Below are 25,741 nucleotides of genomic sequence, written 5' to 3'. Positions count from 1 at the left end.
TGTAATAGTTTGTGATGTATTGCCTATTTTTGTTGAACATCACAACCATCTGCTTCAGTCTTGGATTTCTCCAAGTGGAATAATCTTTGCAATCAGTCTGTAGTTGGTGCACCTTGATGTCAACATAATAAATAAAAAAAATGATGAAAAAAATGTGTTGTGAGTAACACAGCAACTCTGACATTTTGCAGTCTGCAATTGGTTTCAATGTGCAACAGTCAACTGTTGTTCTGTGCTTTAATCGGGGCCTTACTGTTTACTGTTAAGTAAAGTTTATTTTTTAGCAGCCAACTTTGTGCTTGTGTTTGTAGGCCTATTGGACAGCTCTTACCTGTGAAGGTGGGATTATCTTTGAATAAAGAAGAAGGAATCTGTGGGTGACCTCAGTCACACATGGTTGACTTGCCAAGCAAACCGTGCAATACATAAACAAAGTAGGCTACTTAAACAATTGTTATGAAATCAGCTGCTAAGTATCTACATGAGCTGGTTTTAAGTTGCTCTCAATGTCTTCGAACAGAACAGTTCCAGGTCCATATAAAAAAGACATACAGCTAAAAACAGGTCTCTTGATGTGCAGATCACAGATCCTGAGTGCATGGTGGGGGGTCAGTGGGGAGGGTGAGGGGTTGGCAGGGGTGCAGTTGGTTGTCTGATGTCTTAATGTAAGCAGGTGAGGGGTGTGAAGTAGGCTTATCAGATACATTCAGTTCATCAGCAAGTGGTGATGTCCTGCAGGATTGTTGGTTGCGGCTTTTAAGTGTAGCTTTTCTTTGTTATACAGATCTCCTTTCACAGTGTGTTTCTGGCCTGGTCAAACAGGATTTTCCACTTCTGTAGGGCTCCTACTCAGCCTGATAAAGCGGCCTGAGTCTTTCTGTAAACCAAGGTTTGTTGTTGTTTTTTTTGCAAAAAGTTTGTAGTCGGCTCAAACATTTTTCCAAAAGCTGAGATATGGCTGTCCCCTCATAGTCTATTTGTTGCCTAATCTGTCATTTTGGTCTTAGTCGACTTAGATTTCTTTAGTCAATTTTGTTAAGGCACATCTCTGGTAAACACAAGGTTTAAAGTGGTGCTTTTCTTTGTTGAGAAACTCAGTTTTACAGATCTGTCGATTAGATCAACTAATACATTAGTTGACAAAATCGTATGAGTGTTAGTGGACTAAGACAGCCCTGTGAGTTCATGTAGCTGCAGCCTAAAAAAACAATCCAGTTAGTGCATTCAAAGCGGGCCTGTGCCTTAAGCTTTTCCTTGTTGGTCCATCACCTCACAGTCAAATATCACATAAGTATTGTGGCTCTTTCCGTAGATGGTTGGCTTCCCGTCATACCTGTATGTAAGGAATTTAAAATAAAAGACGCCCATGAGGGCAGCAATGTCAGATGTTCTGTGTCTGGAAAAAAAGCTTGACAAAAATATCTCCAGGTTTTAAAATGTTTTCATTTATTCTTTTTTTTCTTTCCTTCCTTGTGTTTACACTTTAATATTGCATAAGTAAAACATTTTAGAGGAACATCCCCTGCACAGAACAAAACATACAGTTTACATTCAAGACATGTACATTTAAGGCATTGGAATACATAAACAAACATACAGTAAGAGGTCTTTGTACAAAACACCAAGATGAAAATGTATGGTGTACCTTTTGTGGCATATGCTACATAACAATGAGAGCCATAGTCACTAAAGGACAGACTCAGATGAAATAACATGCTCAGCACAGTGACAGCCACAGGAATAAGACTCCACAGACTTTTTGGGCTTACATTCTTCAAAAACGCTCATAGTTTAAAAATAGCAACAAAGCAGCTCACCCACAAGTTCAGAGGTCAGCTTTGGTTTCCATGATGGCTTCCAAGCTGCTATTGCTATCACAGTGAGTGGATCTTTTCTGTCCAAAAGACTAGGGACGATGCTGATATGGGTGAGACGTTTGTGAGTTCCTGCGAGTGAGCCTGCGAAGACGCCTTTGATGCATCAAAAACTGCAGGCGCTCCAGCTTACAGTGCAGTGTTTGAATTTCCTGTGTGGATGAGCAGATGGGGGGAGTCTCCTCACCTAGAGGATGGGAGGAATAACAACTTGTTAGACATGCTACACAATAATGAAGTTATTGTTTGATACGTTCTGCTGTAAATAATTTACTTTATCATACACAATATATTCACGAATGTTTTTGGGGCGCGGTAGAAGAGTAAAGGGAAAAAGGCTCTATATACTAAAGTCCCAGTGCAACAATTTAAATGATAAAGCCAGGACTCACTAGTCCTTCATTATATTCACATATTTGAAATGGGAATATAATCACATCAAATAGAGCATACACTAGATTTGTCATGCAAGTAAGCTACAGATGGGAAAATGCAGTTCATTATTGTAGGCCAAAAGGTGTAAGTTACAGGAAACTCCAAAACAGAGTAAATCAAAAGAGAAAGCAAAGTAATGGAAACACATACTCGTACTCCTATGCAAACAAATAAGATTGATGATGGGGTAAGTGTTGGACCAAAATTGGCAGAAGCAATCAATGACCCAGAAACAACAGAAAGAGGGGAGAGGGGGGGGGGACTGTTGATGACTGTGGGGAGTGAAATCCAAGTTTTATTTTTCTTATAGCAGTGAAAGAAAGGAAATTACCATTATTATTATTATTAGTAAGTGTAAGATTAAAACGTCTACCGTCATGACAATAGTCAAGAACGTCATTGACGGTATTGCAAAACCACTCACTCAGATTTGCAACTCGTATTTCCAAACTGGGAAATTTTCAAACAAAATAAAAATTGCAAAACCTATCCCTTTATATAAAGCTGAGGATAGACACTACTTCACAAATAACAGGCTTGTACCATTACTTTCCCAATTCTATAAAATATTGGAAATGCTCTTTATTGAAAGGTTAGATGATTTCATTAAGAAGCACAATTTGCTGTCTGATAGTTAATATGGTTTAGAACAAACAGATACACATCTTTGCCGCTAATTGAATTAATACAAGAAATTACTAATTGTATAAACAAAAACGTATGCAGTGGGAGTATTTATATATCTAAAAAAAAAAGCTTTTGATACCATTGATCACGATATATTACTCAATAAATTGGAAAGCTATGGTATCTGAGAGATTGGGCTGAATTGGTTGAGAAGCTATCTAAGAGACAGGCAACAATTTGTAAGGATAGGTGATGTTTGGGTATAACTTGTGGAGTCCCACAGGGGTCAGTATTAGGCCCGGAAACTGAACTAAAATATAGTACAGTGGGGCTCGAAAGTTTGGGCACCCCAGGTAAAAATTTGTATTAATGTGCATAAAGAATACAAGAAAAGATGGAAAAATCTCCAAAAGGCATCAAATGACAGATTAGACATTCTTATAATATGTCAAAAAAAGTTAGATTTTATTTCCATCATTTACACTTTCAAAATAACAGAAAACAAAAAATGGCGTCTGCAAAAGTTTGGGCACCCTGCAGAGTTAATACCTTGTACTGCCCCCTTTGGCAAGTATCACAGCTTGTAAACGCTTTTTGTAGCCAGCCAAGAGTCTTTCAATTCTTGTTTGAGGTATCTTCGCCCATTCTTCCTTACAAAAGTCTTCCAGTTCTTTGAGATTTCTGGGCTGTCTGTCACGCACTGCTCTTTTAAGGTCTATCCATAGATTTTCAATTATGTTGAGGTCAGGAGACTGTGAAGGCCATGGCAAAACCTTCAGTTTACGCCTCTTGATGTAATCCACCGTGGATTTTGAGGTGTGTTTAGGATCATTATCCATTTGTAGAAGCCATCCTCTCTTTAACTTCAGCTTTTTCACAGATGGCATCAAGTTAGCATCCAAAATTTGCTGAAATTTTATTGAATCCATTTTTCCTTCTACTCGTGAAATGTTCCCTGTGCCACTGGCTGCAATACAACCCCAAAGCATGATTGATCCACCCCCCATGCTTAACAGTTGGACAGAGGTTCTTTTCATTAAATTCTGTGCCCTTTCTTCTCCAAACGTGCCTTTGCACATTCCGGCCAAAAAAGTTCTATTTTAACCTCATCGGTCCACAGAACTTGTTTCCACAATGCATCAGGCTTGTCTATATGTTCATTTGCAAACTTCAAACGCTGATTTTTGTGGTGAGGACGTAGAAGAGGTTTTCTTCTGATGACTCTTCCATGAAGACCATATTTGTTCAAGTATCTCTTTATAGTGGAATGGTGTACCACAACTCCAGTGTCTGCCAGATCTTTCTGGATGGATTGTGTAGTCAAATGTGGGTTTTGACTTGCTTTTCTCACAATCCTGTGAGCTGTTATGTCTGATATTTTTCTTGGTCTTCCAGATCTTGCTTTAACTTCCACTGTTCCTGATGACTGCCATTTCTTAATTACATTCCGAACAGAGGATATTGGCATCTGAAAACGCTTTGCTATCTTCTTATAGCCTTCTCCTGCTTTGTGAGCGTCAACTATTTTCAGTTTCAGTTTTCTAGACAACTGCTTAGAAGAACCCATGGTGCTGATTGTTGGGGAAAGGTCAGATGAGTCTGGGCATTTAAAACCTTTGAGATTGACATCACCTGGTCTTTCCAGACGATGATTGAGAACAATCCATGACACTGTCAGGTCTCAGCTTTCCAAAGGGGGCGGTGCATGCTATAAACTCTGCAGGGTGCCCAAACTTTTGCAGACACCATTTTTTGTTTTCTGTTATTTTGAAAGTGTAAATGATGGAAATAAAATCTAACTTTTTTTTTGACAAATTATAAGAATGTCTAATCTATCATTTAATGCCTTTTGGAGATTTTTCCATCTTTTCTTGGCTTCTTTATGCACATTAATAAAAAAATTTTACCTGGGGTGCCCAAACTTTCGAGCCCCACTGTACATAAATGACACTGTATATGCAGAGTATCAAAAATACTGAAATTTGTTTTATATGTGGACGGCACTAATATTTTTTGGAGGACATCACAATGGACAAGAGTAAATTAAAACGGTGGTTTGACATTAAAAAACTATCATTGAATTATCATTATTACATTACATGTCATTTAGCTGACGCTTTTATTAAGTTAATTGATTAATTAATTTTAGTTAAGTGTGTTGGCCAGGGACATATTGGTTGATATATCGCAGGAATCAATTACTTCTGTGTAACATAGAACAAATGTTCTCAGACGGGTGGGGGGGGGTATCATTTAGGAGGAAAGTTTCATTAAAAAAAAACAGTGTTCGTACCACTATGAAAAGTATGTGTATTTCGATTTGTGGGGGGAGTTGTGGAAATTGTTTGGATACTGAACTTAAACAAGGTCCAAATATAAATCAATTTAGGAACATGTACAGAAACATTTTTTTATTTTAAGAGGTATAGATGAGGAAGGGTTGGTAGGATGAACATGAGTTTATTGTTTAAGTTATTATTACTATTTTGTTGTTATTATTGACACTGGGTGGATATTTGGTTTGTGCATAAGAGGATTGTTGATAAGTTTGGATAGTTGTTTGAGTTGTGTATATCATAAATATGTTTTAATATATCCAATTGTTGAGTCATGGAGAAGGGGTTTCAAATTAAATAAATAGTTGCACATGCAAAGTACTGAGACTTCTGAGTTTAGGCATAGTAACAGGCTTTACTCCACACCCAGTAGTGTGTGTGAATAAATACGGCCTTTTATTACAGCACCAAGTGTCATTTAATCTAACGGTACCTCTATTGTTAGCCAAGGCATCCATGTTTGCATAAGGAACGTACAGTATAACCAATGCAATCTTCAGTAACTCCTCCAGTGTTCAAGTGTGTAATATTATTTGTTCACCTGGAGTTTTGCTAAGGTGCTCTGTCTTCTGGGTTGCCAGTGTTTTGCTTTTTGCTTTGCTTTGCTCCTCGGCTGTGAGGGGGGCTGGCTGGAGGGTTCACATCAGGACAGGGGAGATGAGGAGGGGCAGGTTGAGCCCCCTGGTGGTGGTAGGCAGCCCTGAGGAGGTCGTTGAGGATCTGGAGAATGATGGCAATGCCATGTGGAGGATGGCTGACGTTGCTCGGACTGCAAGGGGCCAGAGTGCCTGATGGGATAAGAAAAGTGCGTGGGAAATGAGAGAGGGAGAGAAGGATAATAGTGGATGAAAAAGAAGAACCCAGTAGACATTAGAGCGGCAGCGATAACATATCAGATCTATTTTAAAAGCAACTACTTTCATTTAGTAATTTTTCAAGCCAAAATCCCATCGGTTCACTGCTTCCAGCTTCCAGATTTAATGCTTTTCTTTATCATAAACTGAATATCTGTGGGTGATGGACTGGTGGTTGAATAAAACTAATATACATCTCCTTGGCTATGCCAAATTATAATGGACATTTTACTATTTTCTTACATCTTATAAACTAAATGATTCTTTAGCTAATTGAGAAAATGATTGGCAGACAAATCAATAAGCCCAAAAAACCATAAATGAACTGTTGAAAGCTAACACTTAAAGAACAAGCCATCTGTGCAGTTTATTGTCTTTTAATATCCAAGGACAATCATGCACTTTGCAGTACAGCATGTCACTTTATCTACTAGACTTGCTGTACTAATGACAATATGGCACTATCATTGTACAGTGTATATTCAAAAGCCTATATTTTACAATCAAGATTATGGTGTATCTTTAGTCTCTATTTTTATTTTTTTTACCTTATTCTATTCAGTGGGATTGTATTATAAATTTATATTTTTTGCCTACCTCATTATCTATTTTCAGGACTTCTGTGACTTGGCTGCTAATTAAACTAATCCAAAACTATTGAATTCTCATTGTGTTGTTATGTCATCTTCAGGCCTCTGCTGCTGCTCACACACTTACCAGAAAAAGTCCCTGAGAAGACGCCTGGAGAGTGGCTCACAAAACTTTCTATGACTGCTCCTGGCGACTTGCATGGCTCTGCAGTGGATGATGCATGAGCATTACTCTGTAAAAATGAGAAGGAAAAGATCTTTGTATCATCCATTATGAGGAACAAAAATGAGTAAAACTGTTGAAAACTGGAGACTTTGAACTCTTAAGTGGCTTATTATGCAGGTTATGTTACTAATACATGCCAATTATACATAGTGGTGAAACCATGACAATGCATTGTGATTTAGATTGACCTTTGCAGTAGAATATGTCTGGCTAACCTCTTTGAAGGTTGAGGCTGGCGCTGGGCTCTGGGGTCCTGGAATGGAGAAGGTGGGAGCAGGTGAACAGATTGGTGTGGCTGCTGGTAGTGGACAGCTGGGATGTGGACAACCAGAAGGCAAAGAAGGGGTTGAAAGAACAGAAGAAGATGTGAGCGTAGAGCGTGGAGGACAGGACTGATGTGGAGGGGCAGTGGTGAGTGAGTGCGAAGTTCTGGGTCTCTGAGTGCTCATTTGGATCGAGGATGTAGAGTCAAAAGAGTCCTGGGCTACAGTAGAACTTTGAGAAGCAGGTAAGGTGGCGGACCCTGTGGCGTTGGTGGAGGAGTCAGGATGGCTCATCCTGGCGGCAGTGGACAGGCCGGTTTGAAGCTCGCTGCTGCTCCCAGCTCTTAAGTCCCGGTGCTGCTGTAGCTCCGCCACATTCTGTGCAGACAGTTGGAGCTGCACATACATCACATGGGCGCCAATTCCCAGTTTAATGGTCAGAGGCAAGCGCCCAGACAGGAAGTCACTGATCTGCAGGATAGTCAGAAAAGACACACTTCAGAATTTACAATCCATAAGCTTTTGCTGACACACATGGTTACCGTGGTAACAGCACGTGTGGTTTAATACTTTAGGAAACATTCATTGAGCAGCTACGTTGTGTGTGTGTGTGTGTGTGTGTGTGTCTGTGTGTGTTGTATGACTGTCAGTAACCAAATGAAGTGTGCATTGCCATTGTGAAGAACATGATGCAATAATGTTTGCATGTGTATGCATGTTTCCCTAAAACATCAATACAAGAATTTGTGGAGTTTTCTTTTTTCCCAAGACAACTGAATCATACATAATTATACATACACATTTTTCAGAAAAACGAACTTGAATGATCAAGTGTTGCTTTGTGGGTTTAGAAAATGCTTATACTTCTTGAGCAAGTTAACATTTAAAGTCCTGATTATTTGGAAAAAATGCATTGTCACAAAGCTGAAAACAAAAAAAGCTGAGGTTTTGGCAATACCTAGTTTTCACGGTACAGAAATGAGATTTGGTGTTACATCCTACTTCACAAAATAGGGCCTAAGTGGAAAACCCACGTCCATTGCATAGTTTTTCAGAGACAAACATTTTTTTCCCCCTGTCCTCATTCATGCATTCAACAAGTGTCCATTTATTTGCAGCACAGAGTTAGAAAGACATTAAATCTACCTGGTCTTCTGTTAAACTTTCCAAGACGTCCATCATAGTTCTCTCAGCTCTGGCAGTGGGACACTGTGGCAGTAAAATAGAACATAACATCAACATGATGTGATTAAATGTGTGCATAGAAGTGAGTGGAAATGTGTTTCCCCTCAGTGAAAGATGTACATCGGCTTACTACTCACCACTAAACCAGCTTCAATGGCAGGGACCAGGGTCAGTTTGCTTCCATCTGCAACACCCAGGTCCAACAGTTTGCCTGCAGTCAGCTGCCTGTCACATGCACATGATATAGCCTAATCAGTATAAATTGACTAAATAATACCAACGAGTGGTGATGAAGAAATATGTTTGATTCTACACGAAGCACAACTCACTTGTCTCTGTATAGGAGGGCGATTCTGTCCGTTTGCAGTCGGAGTTTGTGGGAGATGTGTGTCCTCAGTCCCTCCACAGTCTCTCCTCGGGGGACAGTGAGCTCCACCGGACTGCCGGTGGTCGAGGTGATGGACAAACGCATGGTGGAGACCCCAGCACCGCAACGTGCAGACTCGCCCGGGGTGAAGCTACAGAAGCCCCGCTGCTGCTCCATTCAGCTGGCTAGCTACTGTAAAAGGTCCAAATGTAAACCAGATTCTGATCGCTCGACTGAATTAAGGCGAGATGTTTTCTCTTTAGTCTTGCTCCTCATTCCTCAGTGGACAGCGTGAAGCAACTTTGAACCTAACAATTTTTTTTTTAACATTACAGAACAGTTTAACCACAACCGAGTGTAAAGCTTCCTCTCTCTGGCTTTAACAGACGCAGCACGACTACTCCACCGAGCGTAAAACACCCCAACACTGTTAGTACAAGCTCCGCCCATTCGGACACACAGCCAATCAGCGACAGCCTCGAGATCAGTCTGCCTGCACTGTCCAAACGAAAACGCCTGTTTCTCACATGGCTCCACCCTGTTTTGTGCCATACTCACCATTCATAAATGATGCAATCTGCAGAGCACGACAACATTTTGTACACTACAGAATGTCATCATGTCAAGGTGTTTGTCTCATTTTTCAACCAAAAGAGACAGACTGTTTTGTGATGTTTTTAATATTTTAAAAGATTATTCATATTAGTCACTAGTCACTACACCTTCAACCTTCATCCTGAACTATATACTATATGCCCATTGCACATATATATATATATATATTCTTTGCACATTCTGCACTCAATCCATTCAGCCTCTTTTTTATTTTCTTATAAAACAGTTTATTGTTTATTTCATATTAATGTTTAGTATGTTTGTTTGTTTATGTTTGCACCATTCACCAAGGCAAATTCCATGTAAGTGTACTTATTGTGACAATAAACCATTTCTAATTTCTGATTAAAAGAAGTCACAATATTTCCTGATTTCCTGTCCTAAAATGACTCATAGTCTCCACCAACAATAGCCTTATTATTACACCAGGTTTTCCCAGGCCGTGGGACATTATAACATCCAGCATGCACTTGGATGTGGGCTGAAGGCAGGGAAACACCCTGACCAGTTCATCACATGCACATCTGTGGATGCGGTATAATCTCACTGTTCAGCCAGTGGCAGGAGACGCTAGACAGCATCCACCCTTTGTCTTCTGCAGTCTTTTTCATCCTCGGCTGTTTAGTATTCGTGTCCCACCTCTGGTCCATAGCAGGGTCTCTGGGCTGCACCTGCCACATGACTCACAGAGAGAGGACCGGTTTGGAGTAAAGTGACGTAGGAAGCCGGGATAGGGCAGGATATTGCAGCTAATATGTGTCTCTTCACAGTGGCTAAAAATAGCTACACCCACAACACCCCCCCCTTCATCCAGCCTGCGTCACTCCACCCCCATGCCCCATATCACCTACCTCCCTTCCTCACCCCACCCCCACACTCACTCCTCTCCTAATGCAGACATGTTTGCTGCCTTTCTGTCTGAAAACCTATGCAGTAGGCCTACGTGAGAAAAACAGCAACTATCCATTGTCTCCTTTTCTATTCTGTTTTGCTTTGCATGGCTGTTTTCATCTCTATTTGTTTCTTTCTCTAATGCTTTATCGATGAATGCTGTAGAAACATGAGAGCTAGTGTAGATAACATACATATACACACAGTAAATTCACTGAAATTCAAAAGGAATCCCACACGGTTCTCTTCTTCGTCTTTTCTCCTTTTAAGTGTCTTGATGAACACAATGTCCCAATGAGATTTTGATGGAGATCTTGTCCTCCCTCCCTGAGCCTACTCCACTCTGATTCCTCCCCAACGTTACTATGGCAGCATGCTATTCCAATGTTTTGCCCAGACGAGTGAGAAGGGAGAGGTTGCTGCTTTACATTCTTCGGGCCTCGCTGAGAACAATTCCACAGGATGTCCTGCTCTCCAGAGCATGCAGAGACGCAGCTCTGACGTCAACCATCCAGCAACACACACACACACACACACACTGCGTTTAACCTCTCCACATTCCTCTTATCCGTACATGGCCTCTCCTGGCATTTCCCAGATGTTTTAATCCTCTGGTATGTTACACCTTAGAGTCGCTGGAATTTCAAAGATAAAAAAAACATTTTTATGTGAGGAGTCAGTTTGGAATATCTCATAGAGAATCTCATTGATAGACTCAAATCAAATAGCTGTCGCAAATAGAGAAACACAGATGGAGGACAGCACTAATGGCTCTTCACTGATCTTACAATGCATTACTTTATATCCTTATTTGGGATGAAAAATCTGAATGAATTGCTGTAAATGAATTTCTAGTCATTGTCTTTAGCTCAGCTATCTGTTTACGGCTTCGCTGTACTACAAGTACAAAGCATGGACCAATGCTAACCATATGTTAAGCCAGAAACCCTGAGAGGTACCAACATGTAACGGAGCATCTTAGGACAGTCTGATTATTTAGCCATTTATGGATGAATTTAGTATTAGCAAATTTAATGAAATGATGAAACGTAACATCTAATTTAGTTTCTTAAGAATATAAAAATTGTGGGATTGCATCCAAAATTGTACATTTTCACGATTGTATATCACCTTTAGGAGGCTTGCTTGTTGTAGAAACTGCTTGTGACTAATAACTTAAAGCAACATTATGTCATTTTTTCAAGAATAAATAATACATTACTCTTACAAATTAAAAGTTGAGCTCATAAGTTATAAAACGCACCCTTTTTCGCCTCAATACACTCAGGGGTTTTGCTGCTACAGCTTTACTTGGTCTGGTATGACCAGTAGCATGCTTAATGCTAAGCTTTTAAGTGCTGCAACAGCTGGGTAGAAACTGATGAAATAGTTTCACAGGATACATATATAACAGGATCATTCACATACATCTGAAAACCTGCTGCATGTATAAACTGAAGGGAAGAGGGCCGAGGACAGAACGCTAAATTCCTGTTTTAGGAAAAATGATTCATGGTTACAAGGTAGGACTACACACATATACATGCATAGACATACTTTATGCTAAAAATGATTTGACAAAACATATTCTTTTAGTTGAATAAGTGTACATTTGAAAATGCAAACATTTTAAAACAACAGCTCGATTACACGTTAGGAGTGAGACTAACACCTGAAAGTATGCTAAAAACACCTTAAAAGACTGAAACATCTCTATTTTTGAAGCAATATTTTGTGTGATGTTCCAGTCATTGAATAGCTTTGAAAAGTACTGCCATTCTTTTAGATTCTGGATGATACTGTGTATTCAGTGGAGAAATCTTTTTTTTTTTTATGTGTAGAGTATTACACCTGTAATACATATAATACATGTATTTATATAATTATATGTAGGGGCCTAAAGCTATATCTCAGAGACTGCACTCAATATGGCAATTTCTTTTTGTCTGCTAAAGTGTATAAACAAGTCCCAAGTCCTTGAAAACCATATGCTGTGTTTACGTTTCAGATGTTTGAAGAGGCTTTCTGCCCGTAGAGTTAATGAAACCCTAAACGGAAAAGCGACTGAGGAGCTTTAAATGTCCCAAGAATGTACTAATAAAAGACACATAGCCTGAGAAGACATGAGAGGCCATTAAAGTTGACATGGCATGAGGATGTGTGGTCACATTCCTGAATCAACAGCATCTCCTCTGTCCTCTGCATCTATCCAAAAACAGTGACACCTCACTGCTTCAACAGACTTCATTATTTCAGTTAATTCCAGTGAGTAAATACATGTAGGTCAATTTGTTGGCTCTGAACCTCAGTCGAATCAAAGTTTTCTCTAGTCACGTGTGCTGTTATTTCTATCACTCAACCAGCTGTTTTCAGTTTCAGGCCCATTTGCTAAAGTTTTTTAGGTAAGGTCTTTGTGTAGAAATAGATTCTTCAGATGTCTGACCTTCTACCTACCGCTAGACTAGACTACCGCTTTCTGTTATCAAACAGGCGCAGATTAGACTTCCTGCCACTTTGCAGCTGCTGCATTTTCCATTTGTGCTACTCCTTTATTTGTACAGCACACAGGAACGTACACTACAGAGGTGATGATTGCAAGAAGCCTTTTGGGATCAGAGAGTGAGTGCAAAAAGAATAGGACATGTGTGATGCAAAAAGCACAGGGGATAGAGAAAATAAAAGAAACATGTAATGGGAATAACTTGACACTGAACCAAATTACACACTTACAAAGGTGGGTTATCTTGGTCATATTGAATGCCTTTTAATCACATCTGTTATGAGTCAAATAACTAAGCTCAAATCATCAAATACGGGCCTGAACCCCACCACCAATCCTAAACACCAATCAATCAATCAACCAATCTATTGATCAACCAATCAATCAATCTATCTATCGAACAACCAATCGATCGATCGATCAATCAATCGATCGATCGTTAAATCAATCAATCAATCAATCTATCTATCAACCAATCAATCAATCAATCAATCAATCTGTTATAATTATGTTATCATTATTCTACATATCAGGACATTGTAAAAACATGTCAAACTAGAGTTGGATCCAGGGTTTGACTTGTTTGAAAGATGATGCAATGTGGCAAACACAAATATGATCCAAAATTGCAGCAGTTTTATGGCTATTTAACTTTAAGTAACAGAGTTTACATTTGGCTGTGTGTATTAGTGTATTAGGACTTAACGACCTTATATTAAATAAAAAAAATAAAAAAAATGAATGCATTACGTCATGGAGCGCAGGTTGATGGAACTCATCTGTACTAGCCTATAGATAGATAGGTCTACATTTTCCCTGAATAATCCCTCAACAGTGTGCATTTGAGGAGATAACAATATTGCCGGATCAATGGTTAACATTTTTTTTATTTGGATTGCTTCTATTAACTTAGAATGAGTCTAAACTATTCTCTATTTAGCTGTGAGTCTGGACTGGATCTGACTTTTTTTTTTTTTTTTTTAAAGAAGTAAAAGCTGCATGAAGAACTTCCATTTTAGGTGGTCCATATTTAACCAGAAAACAACAGTAGGCTACAACGCTGCCCCCAGGTGGTGAAACGAGAGATAACGAAAACTTCCACAACACCCATATGTGTCTCCCTACATTTTATCGCGCAACAAAGAAACAGTGGCAGACTCAAACACACCAATTGGAAAATATTAAAATATGAATTAGAATGTCTGGATCGGTTAAAAAAAGAAGAAGAAGAAAATCAGTTAGCCAACCTATCAATCGCTCTGTCAGCAGCTGCCATTCATGAGCCGGTGCTGTGAATGAGGTTTTCTCCTCCATCTCACATCATCACCACCATCATCATCAGAGGCGGTCACGCGGTGCGTAGGGAGCGGGCGGTGGGTGTGTCTAATCGCGTGTGGTTTCATTCATAACTACAGTCTTCATTTGAAGCCCAAATTAAAGTAGGCTATGCAGACGGGGCAGGCTGCCTGTGGACCGCCGCTTCAAACGGAGTCTACAGCCGGGTGAGTCCGATCTTTGTCCCGCTCACATCAGCACCAGTCATTGGACCTATACAGGCGTGCTCGCGGTGTAATGTGCTACTATTTCATTATACAAGACGTGGGACAGGTGACAACAGCCGGCTCAAGATGATCGCAGTGATTTAGTGAGATATGTTTGAGGCGCGGGGAGCACGGAGCCCCCCGTGTCCGGCACATGAGGGCTCCTGTGTTACTAATTGTGATTCCCCCCCCTCCCGCAGGCTGAGAGCAGACGACGCAGAGATGTGGGACAGTCCTGATCGGCGGGTTTTCGGAGGAGAGAGGAAGATGCTGCTGATGCTGATGCTGAGGCTGCTGCTGCTGAGCGCCGCCGCCGGCTGCAGAGGCTCGCTGTAGTCAGTCTGCACAGCGGAGGGAAGCTGCTCCAACACCGCCTCTATAGACCGTAAGATACAGCACATGGAGACCACCATCATCCAGTCACACGTCAGGGTGATATGCAGTGACCCCGCTCCCCTCCTCCTCCCTCCATACTGATGGTGCTTATAAGGGTGTAAACACCACAAGCATCATTCCACTAATGGACTCTAAATGTGTGTGTGTGTGTGTGTGTGTGTGTGTGTGTGTGTGTGTGTGTGTGTGTGTGTGTGTGTGTGTCGGAGCCGCCTCGTCCATCTGTCTGCCTATGGTTAAAGCGAGAGATGATGTGAAGGCATAACGAGACCCTGGAAACACACACACACACACACACACACACACACACACACACACACACACACACACACACACACACACGCACGCACATACTCACTCACAGTACCCCCTCAAATAAATAATAATTACAATTTTTTTTTAAATATAGCCCATTTAATTATAATATTCATAATAATGTAACAATCCTAGACAATTCTACATAGATGCAGTGACAGACCATAACCGATTAATTGCCTACTGATGTTACTTGTTGATTTTCCGGTCGCTGATTTTTTGTTTTTGCCGTTTGTCTGTCTGCTGTCAAACTCCGATATATTCAGGAAGTGTCTTTTTTTAAAAAGCAGACAGAATAAAAAGGGGAGTTCATATAGGCTCATATAGACTGCTTGAATATGTTGATGAAAACCATGTGTAGCAATATAAAATAATATAGAGGAGGTGACGCATAGTGATGCATTGGGATATCGAATCGATTTGAATGATTTGAATTCGTGAGACCAGTGAAGATTCACACCTCTACAATCCATAAGGAGATTTTGGAGGCATTATTTCAAAATTAGGCATAATGATGATTAAAAAAACCTTCCCTCCTTTTATTTCATTTCTTATTCCACACTGGTTGACAGCGAAACATATAGGCCTGTATTGTGTACCTCTTGCAGTTATATGATATTTACAATGACTGAAATATTCAAGACTATGTTTTAATGGCTACACCATCTAGATGTGTTGTCCCCAAAATTCAGACTAATATATAGTGTACGTGATTCCTTGGAAACTTTAGGACCTCAACTAGAATTTTAAATAAAGTTCTATGTGGGTTTAAAATCTGTTTGGCTTCACAGCAAAAGTTTGTCATGACTGACACACCGTGGATCAACATTACAATCAACGTTTATATATATTATACTACATACTTCATTACAGCATCGCATGCATGATGTGCATAAAGGAAACTGCTATGGCTGAGTTTGGATTGGCAGTATTAATTAAACGTTAGTTGCTGTAACAGGTCAGTTAATGTGAAATGAGTTAAATGGGCTTCTGCTGAGACAAGCCTTTTTAAAGCTCCTTCTCCAAGTGTGAGTTTAGTGGTGGGTTTTTTAAGACCTTGGACAATATCATTCATTAGACCATTTAGTTATTCTGCAAGAGAGCTTTAAACCATTTGTTTAACAACTGTTTGTTATACAGGCAGCAAACTGTGATCATGTCAAAATAAAAATAAAAATAAAAACATCAGGCAGAATCTTTTCTTTCATTAAAATTCAGCCAACACTTAACTTTGAAAAATCTATTTATCACATATCAGTAAATATGTGATAAATAGTTTAAAACAGCTGTAATCATATCTAGATATCAAGATATCAAATATATCTTCATAGGATAATGTATAAGTGTTGACAAATACTGCTTACAACTACATTATAGTTATAATGTATTACATGTTTATATACTGTTTAGACATGCTAAATAATGGGGGTTAAAATGTAGCATAATCTGTGTGTGGTTCTCTAATGTTGGTGTGCTCCTGCTATTCAGAGCTTCGTCCTCGTCATAGTTACCTTGAGCTGTTGGTATGTATTGTATGAGATATTACATAAAATACCACGGAGAGGGTATGTGCGGCAGATGGCAGTATTACTAGTATGTGTAAGGAATGCAATCATGGACTGTTACTCAAGCTGTGCTCTGTGTAAATAATGACGTACTGTCAGGTCTTCTCCTTCTCTTACCGTCTGTCTCATTTTACAGACAATGGACTGACACCGAGATGAACGTTTTTTTTTGAGAGATTCTTGGTTATTGTGCCGTAATTGTCCATCTTCAGGAGATATCAGTAGGTAGACACATTAGGGTTTAATGCACAGCACTCAATCCAGACAAGAGTTAGGTTTGTGTCACTTGGGTATGTTAAAGGGCCATTACACCAATTTTAAACAAGAGGATCCGTTTCTTTACATGAGGAGTACTGTTCAGTGTGTGAAAACAGTTGTGTAATGTTTCTGTTGCTATAGTGATGTCATCAGGGGTATCTTTGCTATTTTTGGGATGACGTTAGAATTGTAACAGAAAGGCGTCACTACAAACTGGGAGTGTAGAGTTTGAAAGATGTAGGTACTTACCATATACAATAAAATAAATGGATGTAGCAGCAGGGATGTAACCCATTGGTTTGCGGACTGCTGTTTTGAAGACTCAAGTTTCAATTTGGCCATCGCCATCTTGGTTTTTTGAAACCGCAGGGGAAAATTTTTTGACAAGAGGGCGGAGCGGTATAATTAAAGGCATTCCGCTTTGAGTGACAGGTGGGCTGCTGTCACAGGAGGCGGTTTGACCACAAATATGTCTTCCTCTGGCAAAGGAGTTGTGTGGGCATACCTGTACATGAGATGTGATGGCTCGTCATCACACACTGTCCATGTAATTATTACACTAAAAGGAAAGCATTAAGTCAATGCACATGTAAGTTTTAAAAACTGGTTGAATCATTTCCCCAAACAGCTGGGCACTGTAGTTTTTAGCAAATGTTACTCAACAGGAGGAAATAGTGTGTTTGTTGAGGTCCATTTCGAGCTGTGGCTGAATACACTTGTGGTGCTTATTTATGGCAGCATGAGAAACAGAAATTGTATTATTGTCTAGAAAGAAGCAGCTGTGTCTGACTCCACTTTCTCCACCTATCCTCTGCAGGGTTCACACACGCTGACCTGGACCATGAGCAATGATTTGCCTGTTCTGACAAGTCTGACCGAGAACTCCACTGTGAGTACCACTACGTCTGACACTATCAACACATACTCTGCACACCTTCACATCAGCTGGTGTCTGTGGTCTGGTGAACGACAACTCTTCCACTTTTAGGGATCACACTGGACCTCAGCCAAAACCAATAAGTAGACACAGTGAGTTAACACCACAGAGTGTTCCATTAACAGGTGTTATATATCCCAGGTGGAGCTGTAGTGGAGGATAGCCTGATCTGTATACAAAGAGGATTTGAATCTAAAAGACAGGACTGATTGTGCTGCTGGCTTTGTGTGCCACATACTGTAGCCTCTGGGGGGGGTATATCGGAGCCAGCGGCAGTGATTATCAGAGAGTTAAAGCTGTCTGTAGGGAAGGAGAATTGACTGTTGTTTGCCTCGACAGTGTGTGTTAGAAACTTGGTCTAAAGACTGGCGAGAGGCTTTGCGGCTCCAGCTGATTGATTACGTTGTTCTTCCTGTTTGGCTGAGCTTGTAAAAGCAGCAGATTTCATTAAGCTACAGACACTCTGACACACACACGCACACACGCATGCACGCACGCACGCACGCGCACACACACACACACACACACACACACACACACATTAGCCGATTGACAGAAAAATCTTTTCAGTCATTTTTCAATCAAAAATGTCAAACATTCTCCGTTTGCTGCTTCTCCAGTTGTGATATGCTGTTGTAAACTGAATATTTTGGGCGTTTTGACTGATTGTCAGAATAAGGAATTTGGAGACAGCAAAATATAACTTGAAAAACTTTTTGTTTTTTTACTATTTTCAGATATGTTATAGACAAAAATGTATTGAGAAACTAATGGGCAGATCCAGTTAGCAGAAGGCTTTGGGTTGTTGCTGTAACATCCTTGCTGCTGCTCCTGTTAAGTCCATCCTCATTTAAAGGTCGGTCCGTGCTCTGTAAAGAGCTTCTCCACTCCACTCCACGGTTTCCTTTAAATCTGTGCACAATGACAATCTTTGACATTTTCAAATATTATGTAACGCTAAATGTTGCAACAGATGAATATTCCGTTTGTGACGGTGAAAAGAGACCAATTATTTTCACTCTCTTTTGAAACTGACGTTGGAAGAAGAGCCAGGAAAGTCTGGTGTGGGGATTGCTCATGTGTTTCTGCATCCTCCTCCGATTTCCATTTTTAGCCTGCGGAGGCCTCATTTCCCCCTCATTTGGAAGAACTGGGAGATTGAATTAAGGGTCTTGCTGATGTTTCAATTAGCATCCCCAGGCTCACTCAGTCAAGACTGAGAGTATTAATCAGTGAGAGTAGAAAGCAGTTGTATCTGTGTGTGTGTGTGTGTGTGTGTGTGTAAGAATTACTGCGAGGAGGCAGGGACTTAAGAAAGTCTTTCAGTGTTAATTCCACTCCTTATTCAATATTATGGTGCTTAGCTAGCAGCATAATGCGACAAACAGATTCATCATTGCTGGGAAGCTCAAAGGGAGAAAAATCAATGACGGTCCCAGCAGGACTAACAGAGCCAGTGAGCTCACAGCAACTAAACATGACAACAGAGATACTGTATGTAAGCTCCTGCCGTTTCGTGCTATTAAATGAATGAGTTACGAGCTCCAGCAATGCCATCTGAATACAAGCAATGGGGATTAAATTGATGTTGTGCAACAGTGACAGAGTACAGAGAGTACCAGGGTTTGACCCATATTGGTTTTGAATGCTGATATATTTTGAGTGACACATCATATTTTCTGTCAATATTTGATTTTGAATCCTGTCGGCAAGGAATTGTGGAGTTCTATTTTGAACTTTTAAGGTAAATTCTTTATTCATATTTCAGGATATACCGTTTTGTTGTTGTGTCTCTAGAGCCAAGAGTTAGGAGTGGAAAACTGGTATAAGGGGTGAAAGTAACAAAACTTATTTGATAAAAATGGAGGAGAAAAAAAATGCATGCGAATTGAAAAACAGAGCGGGAAAAATGGACGTGAATAGTAAGAGTGATAAGTTATCAAGTGATTTGATTTATTTAAAGCTGATTTAGGCTAATTGAAACGGTCGTGATATGATAAAAACAGAGCCATGTTTCATAATTTTCCTGTCTTACATTCATCGTTCACAAATGTATTATTTAAGCGTAGTGGCCTCAAGGGTGGTAACACAAATAATTGAAAAAGACTGAAGTGATCTGCATTTAAATTGTGGTTTTTGATTGACATTTTGGGTTGAGAGAATTGCTTGCTGATAAATGATACATGTCAGGTGTTGTGAATGATGAATGGTACACAGGCCAGTTGATTATCAGATGAACACTGTTTCAACTAAAATGTCAATCAAGTTTATCGAATCACTTGATAATGTATCACTCCATTTTTCAATTCACATGCATTTTCATCACTTTTTCTCCAATTATTTTTTGTTACTTCCACCCTTGAGGCCACTTTCCTTAAATGATAAATGGCAATGTTGTGTTGTGAATGATGAATATCAAAGACAGGGGAAATGATAAAACATGACTCTTTTTTTTTATCATATCATGACTGTTTAATCAAATCAGCCATAAATTAATCAAATCTTGATCTTTCTTTTTCAATTCACATGCATTTTCATCTACTCCATTTCTATCAATTAATTTCTGTTACTTCCACCCATCATAAACTGGTTGGTGTGTAGGTTTATAATCTCTATTTACACTGCAAATGTGCTGAGCAAAAGAAATACATTGTCCAGTACATGGCAGATAAACTGAACTCTGGGATCCACCGGTGAAAGAAGTACTCAAAGTGAAAGTATTCATAATGTTGCTTAAAGCTGCAATGATACAAATTTTTTATTTAATAATGAGTCAAATGACTGTCGTGTGAAAAGGAGTCACTCATTTTCACCGCTTTAGTTCATTCAGACATTACACAATGTATGTTTTAATATGTGGATCTAATTGTCACTGATATATTACCATCATATTTTATGAAGTAATTATATATTTGGTATGTATGTAAAATGTACTGGAGTGAAAAGTGCAATATTTCCATCTGAAATAGAGAATGTGAAATGTTAATGTAAAACGGAAATACTCAAGTGAAGTACAAGTACCTCAAACCTGTATTGTTTTTGACTAACTCTTGGCTGCTCCGGATCAGGATGTGCCTGTGTCGGCGGGCCAGGTGGACAACTATGTGCTGCTGTTGGTGCTGCTGAGTGTTTTTGCCGGGGGGACGCTGGTCCTGCTCTCCCTGCTGCTCCTCTTCTGTCACCACTGCTGCATGGGTGGACGACGCTACTCCAGGTGGGTGCGCCCCGCCGAGGGACACGCTGTGGGACAAGCAGACCTGCTTCTTCTGCAAACACACAGGGATTACAGGAGCCAACGTGATTGGGACAGCAGTGGATTAAAGCTGCGTTATATGTCAAATTGAAAGCTGTGATGTGATAAGACGTTTGTGTTTTCTGTGAAAGAGCACAAAGAGTGAAACAATATATTTTCCCCTTTTCAGAGCGAGTGATGACCCTGAGAAGACAAACACCACTTATGCTGAGGATTCTCAGCCCACCCAAGGTCCGAGCTGTGTATTTCCATACATACATCATGTCTCCTGGCCCACCGTCGTCACTAACGCTATTTCTCTCCCTCGGTTCGTCCTTGTTCTCTTCGTCACTCAGAGATCACCATTCATCTGGATGAATCAGACGCTCTCTCAGCTGCGAGCTGTCACGATGGAGAGACAGAACGATTTGTCTCCACTGGGTCTACTGGCCGCAGAGTCTCCTTCAATGAATCTGCACTTTACGAACTGGAGAAGACGACCCAGGACAAGGGACGCAGGTACAGTTCGACAAGGTCATTTTGGCATTATTATTTTTGGATAAGCTGGAACTAGATTTGATGATTCGTCGTCTTCTCAGGTACACCCTGACTGAGGGAGACTTCCACCACCTGAAAAAGGCCCGGCTGACCCACCTTCACCTGTCTCCGGCCCCCTGTGACCTGAAGATCCTCACCATCATGGAGTGTGACTCAACAGAGAGCAGCACCGTCAACATCAATGAGACAACAGCTCCCAAACTGCCCCTCACCATCTACCAGGTAACTCTACGCTGGGTGCGATTTATCCCACAAATCTCACCAAATCAGATTGGTTTTTTTTCATCTCTAACCTGCATTTGATTTTCCCTCCAGCCCCCTGAGAGAAGAGTCCCCGACTGGGTGGGACAGAGCCTCAGCGGAGGTCTTCCTGGAGACCCGCACCACTCCACCATCCTGGACCAGGGCACCAGACAGGCATCGTCAGCTATGAAAGTACAGCACACACGGTCCCAGACAGTAAGTTTCCCCTTTTGTGTTAACGGTTATAAGATGGTCAATACATTTTTTTAGCCACGCTGGCAGCATGACTAAGTTGGTTGGTCAGGTCGACCACTTTGGTCCAGATTCCAGACCAGCTCAAAGTGATGGTTCGCCTAAGTACAGCCTCATGCTAGCGTAGCTGTAGAGTCTTGTTTTATCACTTCCTCAACGTGGGATGAGATGCACAGTGGTTTCATTGAGATCTTTTGTTTTCAGACATGTTTTCATCCTGGGTTCTTGTCGCCAGTGCGCGTCAACATTTCAGGGTCTGACTCTCAGAAATGCCTGTGAGAAAAGTGTGAAATCACAGCTGACATTGTTAGCATGTTTATAAGTTTCTACTTGAAACATTTGTTTAGATTAAAAGAACCATTTTTTTGTTCATTTCATAGTTTTTTTTTTTTTTTTACAGCAAAATTGTGAGCCTTTCATTGGCCAGAAATACATTTAGACTTTACATTTTAGACTCCTCAGTGAGGCTTGATCCCCTTGTATCATACACAAACAGAGTGTGAAAAGCAGCTGCCACAGGCTCAAAGCTACTGATGCACTGTGACATCAGTCATCACTGCAGCTGAGTGACAATATGACAAACTGCTGTCCCCTGAGGGCTTTGCCTCTGCCCGTCGCAATTCATCTCAGCTCGTCTGCCTCAACACCTCCTTAATATGTCTCATCTCCTCCCTCCATCTCTTCTGTCAGATGGAGGCTATCGGGGACAGGGGAGAGGCTGAGAGCGAAAGGGGGATGAGAGGAGAGTTGACTCAAGCTCCGGGCCAGACTTTAGTTCTACATTTCTTCTCTAAACTGCGGCGCCATGCCAGTCTGGAAGGGGCAGGGCCTTACTTCAGAAGGTGGAAGTTTGACAGCAGTCACCGGGCTGCCAGCCTGGATGCCAAAGGTTTGGATAAATGTCATAAATGAATGAATAAGCTCCAATGTGTGGATGATGTCTAACTATGCAAAATAATAGCAATTTGAAAGAAAAAAATAAAAAGGTGAAAAACATCCAGTAGACAGCTATCTTTTATGTGAATTACTACCAGGGTCCCCCAAGAGAAGGCCCTTCCAGAGACAGAGAGCAGCAAGTGAAACCACTGATCACAGCGAAGACGACTCTTTGTCCCTCCGAGATGAAGTCATTGACGCTTTCCCACAGTCCCCCATCCAGACCAGTGGCCTCCAGTCCCTCTCTGCAGAGTCTCTGTCCCACGCCGACACTGCACCCACGTCCTCAGTCTTCCTCAGCAGGTAAATCCCTTCCCATTATCCCATGACCTGCACCATGACATTCCCAGAATTATTAAATATTCTCTATCTGTGCAGGTTAAAAGTAGAGGCCACGGTGGAGGTAGGTGGTAGCAGCACCGATGCCAGAAAAGAGGATCTCTGTTCGCCATCAAATGATTGTCGCTCCCAGAAACAAGAGGAGGCCACAGCCAATGGGACAGGGGTAGAAAAACAAACAAAGTTTGGTGCAGTTATAAGAACAAAAGCATCGGGAGTCGAGCTGGAAGCGGTAGAAGATGACGACTTGTTTGGAGCACAACAAAGAGATGCCGTACAGGAAAGGTCTAAAGACATGACATGGATAACTAAAGACACCAATACATCAGATGTGAGGAAAAAGAGTGAGGCAGAAGCAGAGGACGGAGATGAGGGGGTGTTGGGAGCTGAGGCCAGACGAAGGGCTGACTCAGGCTCATCCCTTTCATCCATGAATCGCCAGGGGAGTTTGGAGGCTCCTCCCTCCCTGTACAGAGATATTTGGAGCTTGCGAGCCTCTCTGGAGCAATATGCCTCCTCAGACCAGAGCAGCACCGATCGGGAGTCCATCCGCAGTGATGCCGACAGCGCCTCGTCTTTCGATGGTGCCGGAGCTCGCTCTGGCCTGGACAGCTGCTTCAGGTCCCAAGACCTGGACGATGAGCCTGAAGAAGGGGAGGGAGAGATGTTGGAGGGAGGGATCAGAGGGGCTTCAGGTGGGGACAGTGAGGTGGGAAGTGGAGCTGGAGGAGAGGGTGAGCCAGGGAACCGTAAGCTCCTCCAGATGGACAGCGGCTACGCCTCCATTGAAGCACCATCCAGGGCCACGGAGGAAATTAGGCTTTTTGGGACTCCTGGAGCTCCTAGAGTGAAGACGGCGTCTGAGAGAAGGCTGTTCTTCACCAGCTCTGGGAGAAAAGGTTCAGTGTGCGAGAGCATCAAGGCCAGGCTGTTTCAGGAGGAGCTGGAGGATGAGATGGCAGACAGCGCAGAGGAGAAACTAAGGGAGAGATCTCAAACTGGCAGCCAGTCTCTTACCCTTCACGAACCACACGAGCTTCTGAAATCCCTTCATCCTCAGAAACCTCCAGAATCACAATCCCAGCTGATGAAGCCAATCCCACAGCCATCAAGTCCTCACAAACCCCGTCTCCGCCGCCGCGACTACAGCATCGACGAGAAGACAGACGCTCTCTTCAACGAGTTCCTCCGGCATGATCCCCGATTCGACCAGCAGGATTCTCCGCTGCGCTCCAGGCACCGATCCAGAGTTCACCTCCGGAAACAGTGGCAGAGACACAAGCAATACAGCGACCCAGGGTCAGGCGCCGGGGGTAGGTACTCCCCATCTTTGGAGAGGCAGAGGTTCACTCCGCTGCGGAGAGGTGACAGCGCCAGTTACCCTCTGGACACCAGGTATCACAGCACACTCTCGCGCATTGCGAGCGCTGCCGACGAAGAAGCCAGCGAGGTTGCGGCTTGTGAGGAAGCAACCAAAGAGAGCACAGAGGACAAAGATCCGTCAAGCGAAGGCGCTGCGAGGGACGCCACAGAAAGTACAGCCGACACAATCTCTGAAGGCACTGATGCAACAAAGAGTTGTGCGGAGTCAACCGATGAAGGTAATGGCTGCCAGGCCTCTACGAAAAAGGACGCAGAAAGCACAACTACTAGCCAGTCTTTGACCACTGTGACTACACAGATGATCCACATGGATCCGAGAGCCAACAACAGAAACAACAACAGTAGTCAAGCTATTCTAACAGAGAGCAGCCTGACAGACAAGCTGGTCGTGTCGGTGGAAGAGAGGCTCTATGGCGGCCTGCGCAGTGCAGAGAAGCTCGGCCAGGCAGGAACGGAGCATGTGCTTACTCACACGACCTCGCCTGGCTTCAATTCCATATAACCTGATGACAATCTGCGACTTTATTTCAGATCCATCATCTATAATCGACAGACTGAAACACTGGTCGATCTTTGTGTCCCTTACATTTATTTCTAAATAAACATAGCCTAACCGATGCATCAAAACACAGATAGTGTATATCCTAAAGGACAGAAGTACCTTCTTTCTTGGTGGCCAGTCTCGTCCCGCATTTCCATTTAGACCTTAATTTCCACTGTGACGCCATGTGACACGTGAAGCCCCCTTTTTATTGGTAACCAGTCTTAAAATCAAATGCATTCATTACATTGCTTTGAAAATATAGACCCATCTTTAGAAATTAAATATTTTCAGACTTTACTGTGAATTTTCAGCATGCTACTGTATGTCCAAACAATGTGTATGTGAATACTGTACAGTTTAAAACAAAAAGCACTTTGATGGGAAGAAAGATAATAGAGTTTCTGTCACCCATTTCTCTCATTTTAAAACCATATCCTCCTCAAGTGTCCTTGTCTCAATCACCATGAGTGTAAATCTCCATG

At 41.6% G+C, this 25,741-nt stretch overlaps 2 protein-coding genes across 2 annotated transcripts; one reads left to right on the top strand and one right to left on the bottom strand.

Moving 5' to 3' along the window:
* Nucleotides 1–1,423: 1,423 nt before the first annotated feature.
* On the bottom strand, nucleotides 1,424–9,184 carry LOC144526252 (midnolin). Its single transcript, XM_078263575.1, is given in 8 exon segments — nucleotides 1,424–2,061; nucleotides 5,814–5,895; nucleotides 5,897–6,060; nucleotides 6,844–6,949; nucleotides 7,158–7,676; nucleotides 8,352–8,414; nucleotides 8,528–8,615; nucleotides 8,720–9,184. Coding segments are annotated over 8 exon segments (1,392 nt in total). The 5' UTR covers nucleotides 8,935–9,184; the 3' UTR covers nucleotides 1,424–1,906.
* A 4,992-nt stretch (nucleotides 9,185–14,176) lies between these two features.
* cbarpa (CACN subunit beta associated regulatory protein a) lies at nucleotides 14,177–25,702 on the top strand. The gene is made up of 11 exons (XM_078263572.1): nucleotides 14,177–14,265; nucleotides 14,505–14,689; nucleotides 17,653–17,724; nucleotides 20,841–20,986; nucleotides 21,195–21,256; nucleotides 21,361–21,523; nucleotides 21,604–21,784; nucleotides 21,878–22,021; nucleotides 22,748–22,946; nucleotides 23,092–23,296; nucleotides 23,372–25,702. Exons 3-11 carry the CDS (start codon nucleotides 17,677–17,679, stop codon nucleotides 25,215–25,217), a joined length of 2,994 nt encoding a protein of 997 aa, XP_078119698.1. The 5' UTR covers nucleotides 14,177–14,265; nucleotides 14,505–14,689; nucleotides 17,653–17,676; the 3' UTR covers nucleotides 25,218–25,702.
* Nucleotides 25,703–25,741: the final 39 nt, after the last annotated feature.

The sequence above is a fragment of the Sander vitreus genome, chromosome 12, assembly GCF_031162955.1.
Source record: "Sander vitreus isolate 19-12246 chromosome 12, sanVit1, whole genome shotgun sequence".
Lineage (NCBI taxonomy): Eukaryota > Metazoa > Chordata > Actinopteri > Perciformes > Percidae > Sander > Sander vitreus.
Note: the sequence above shows the minus strand (reverse complement) of the source record. Positions and strands in the feature narration are given on the sequence as shown.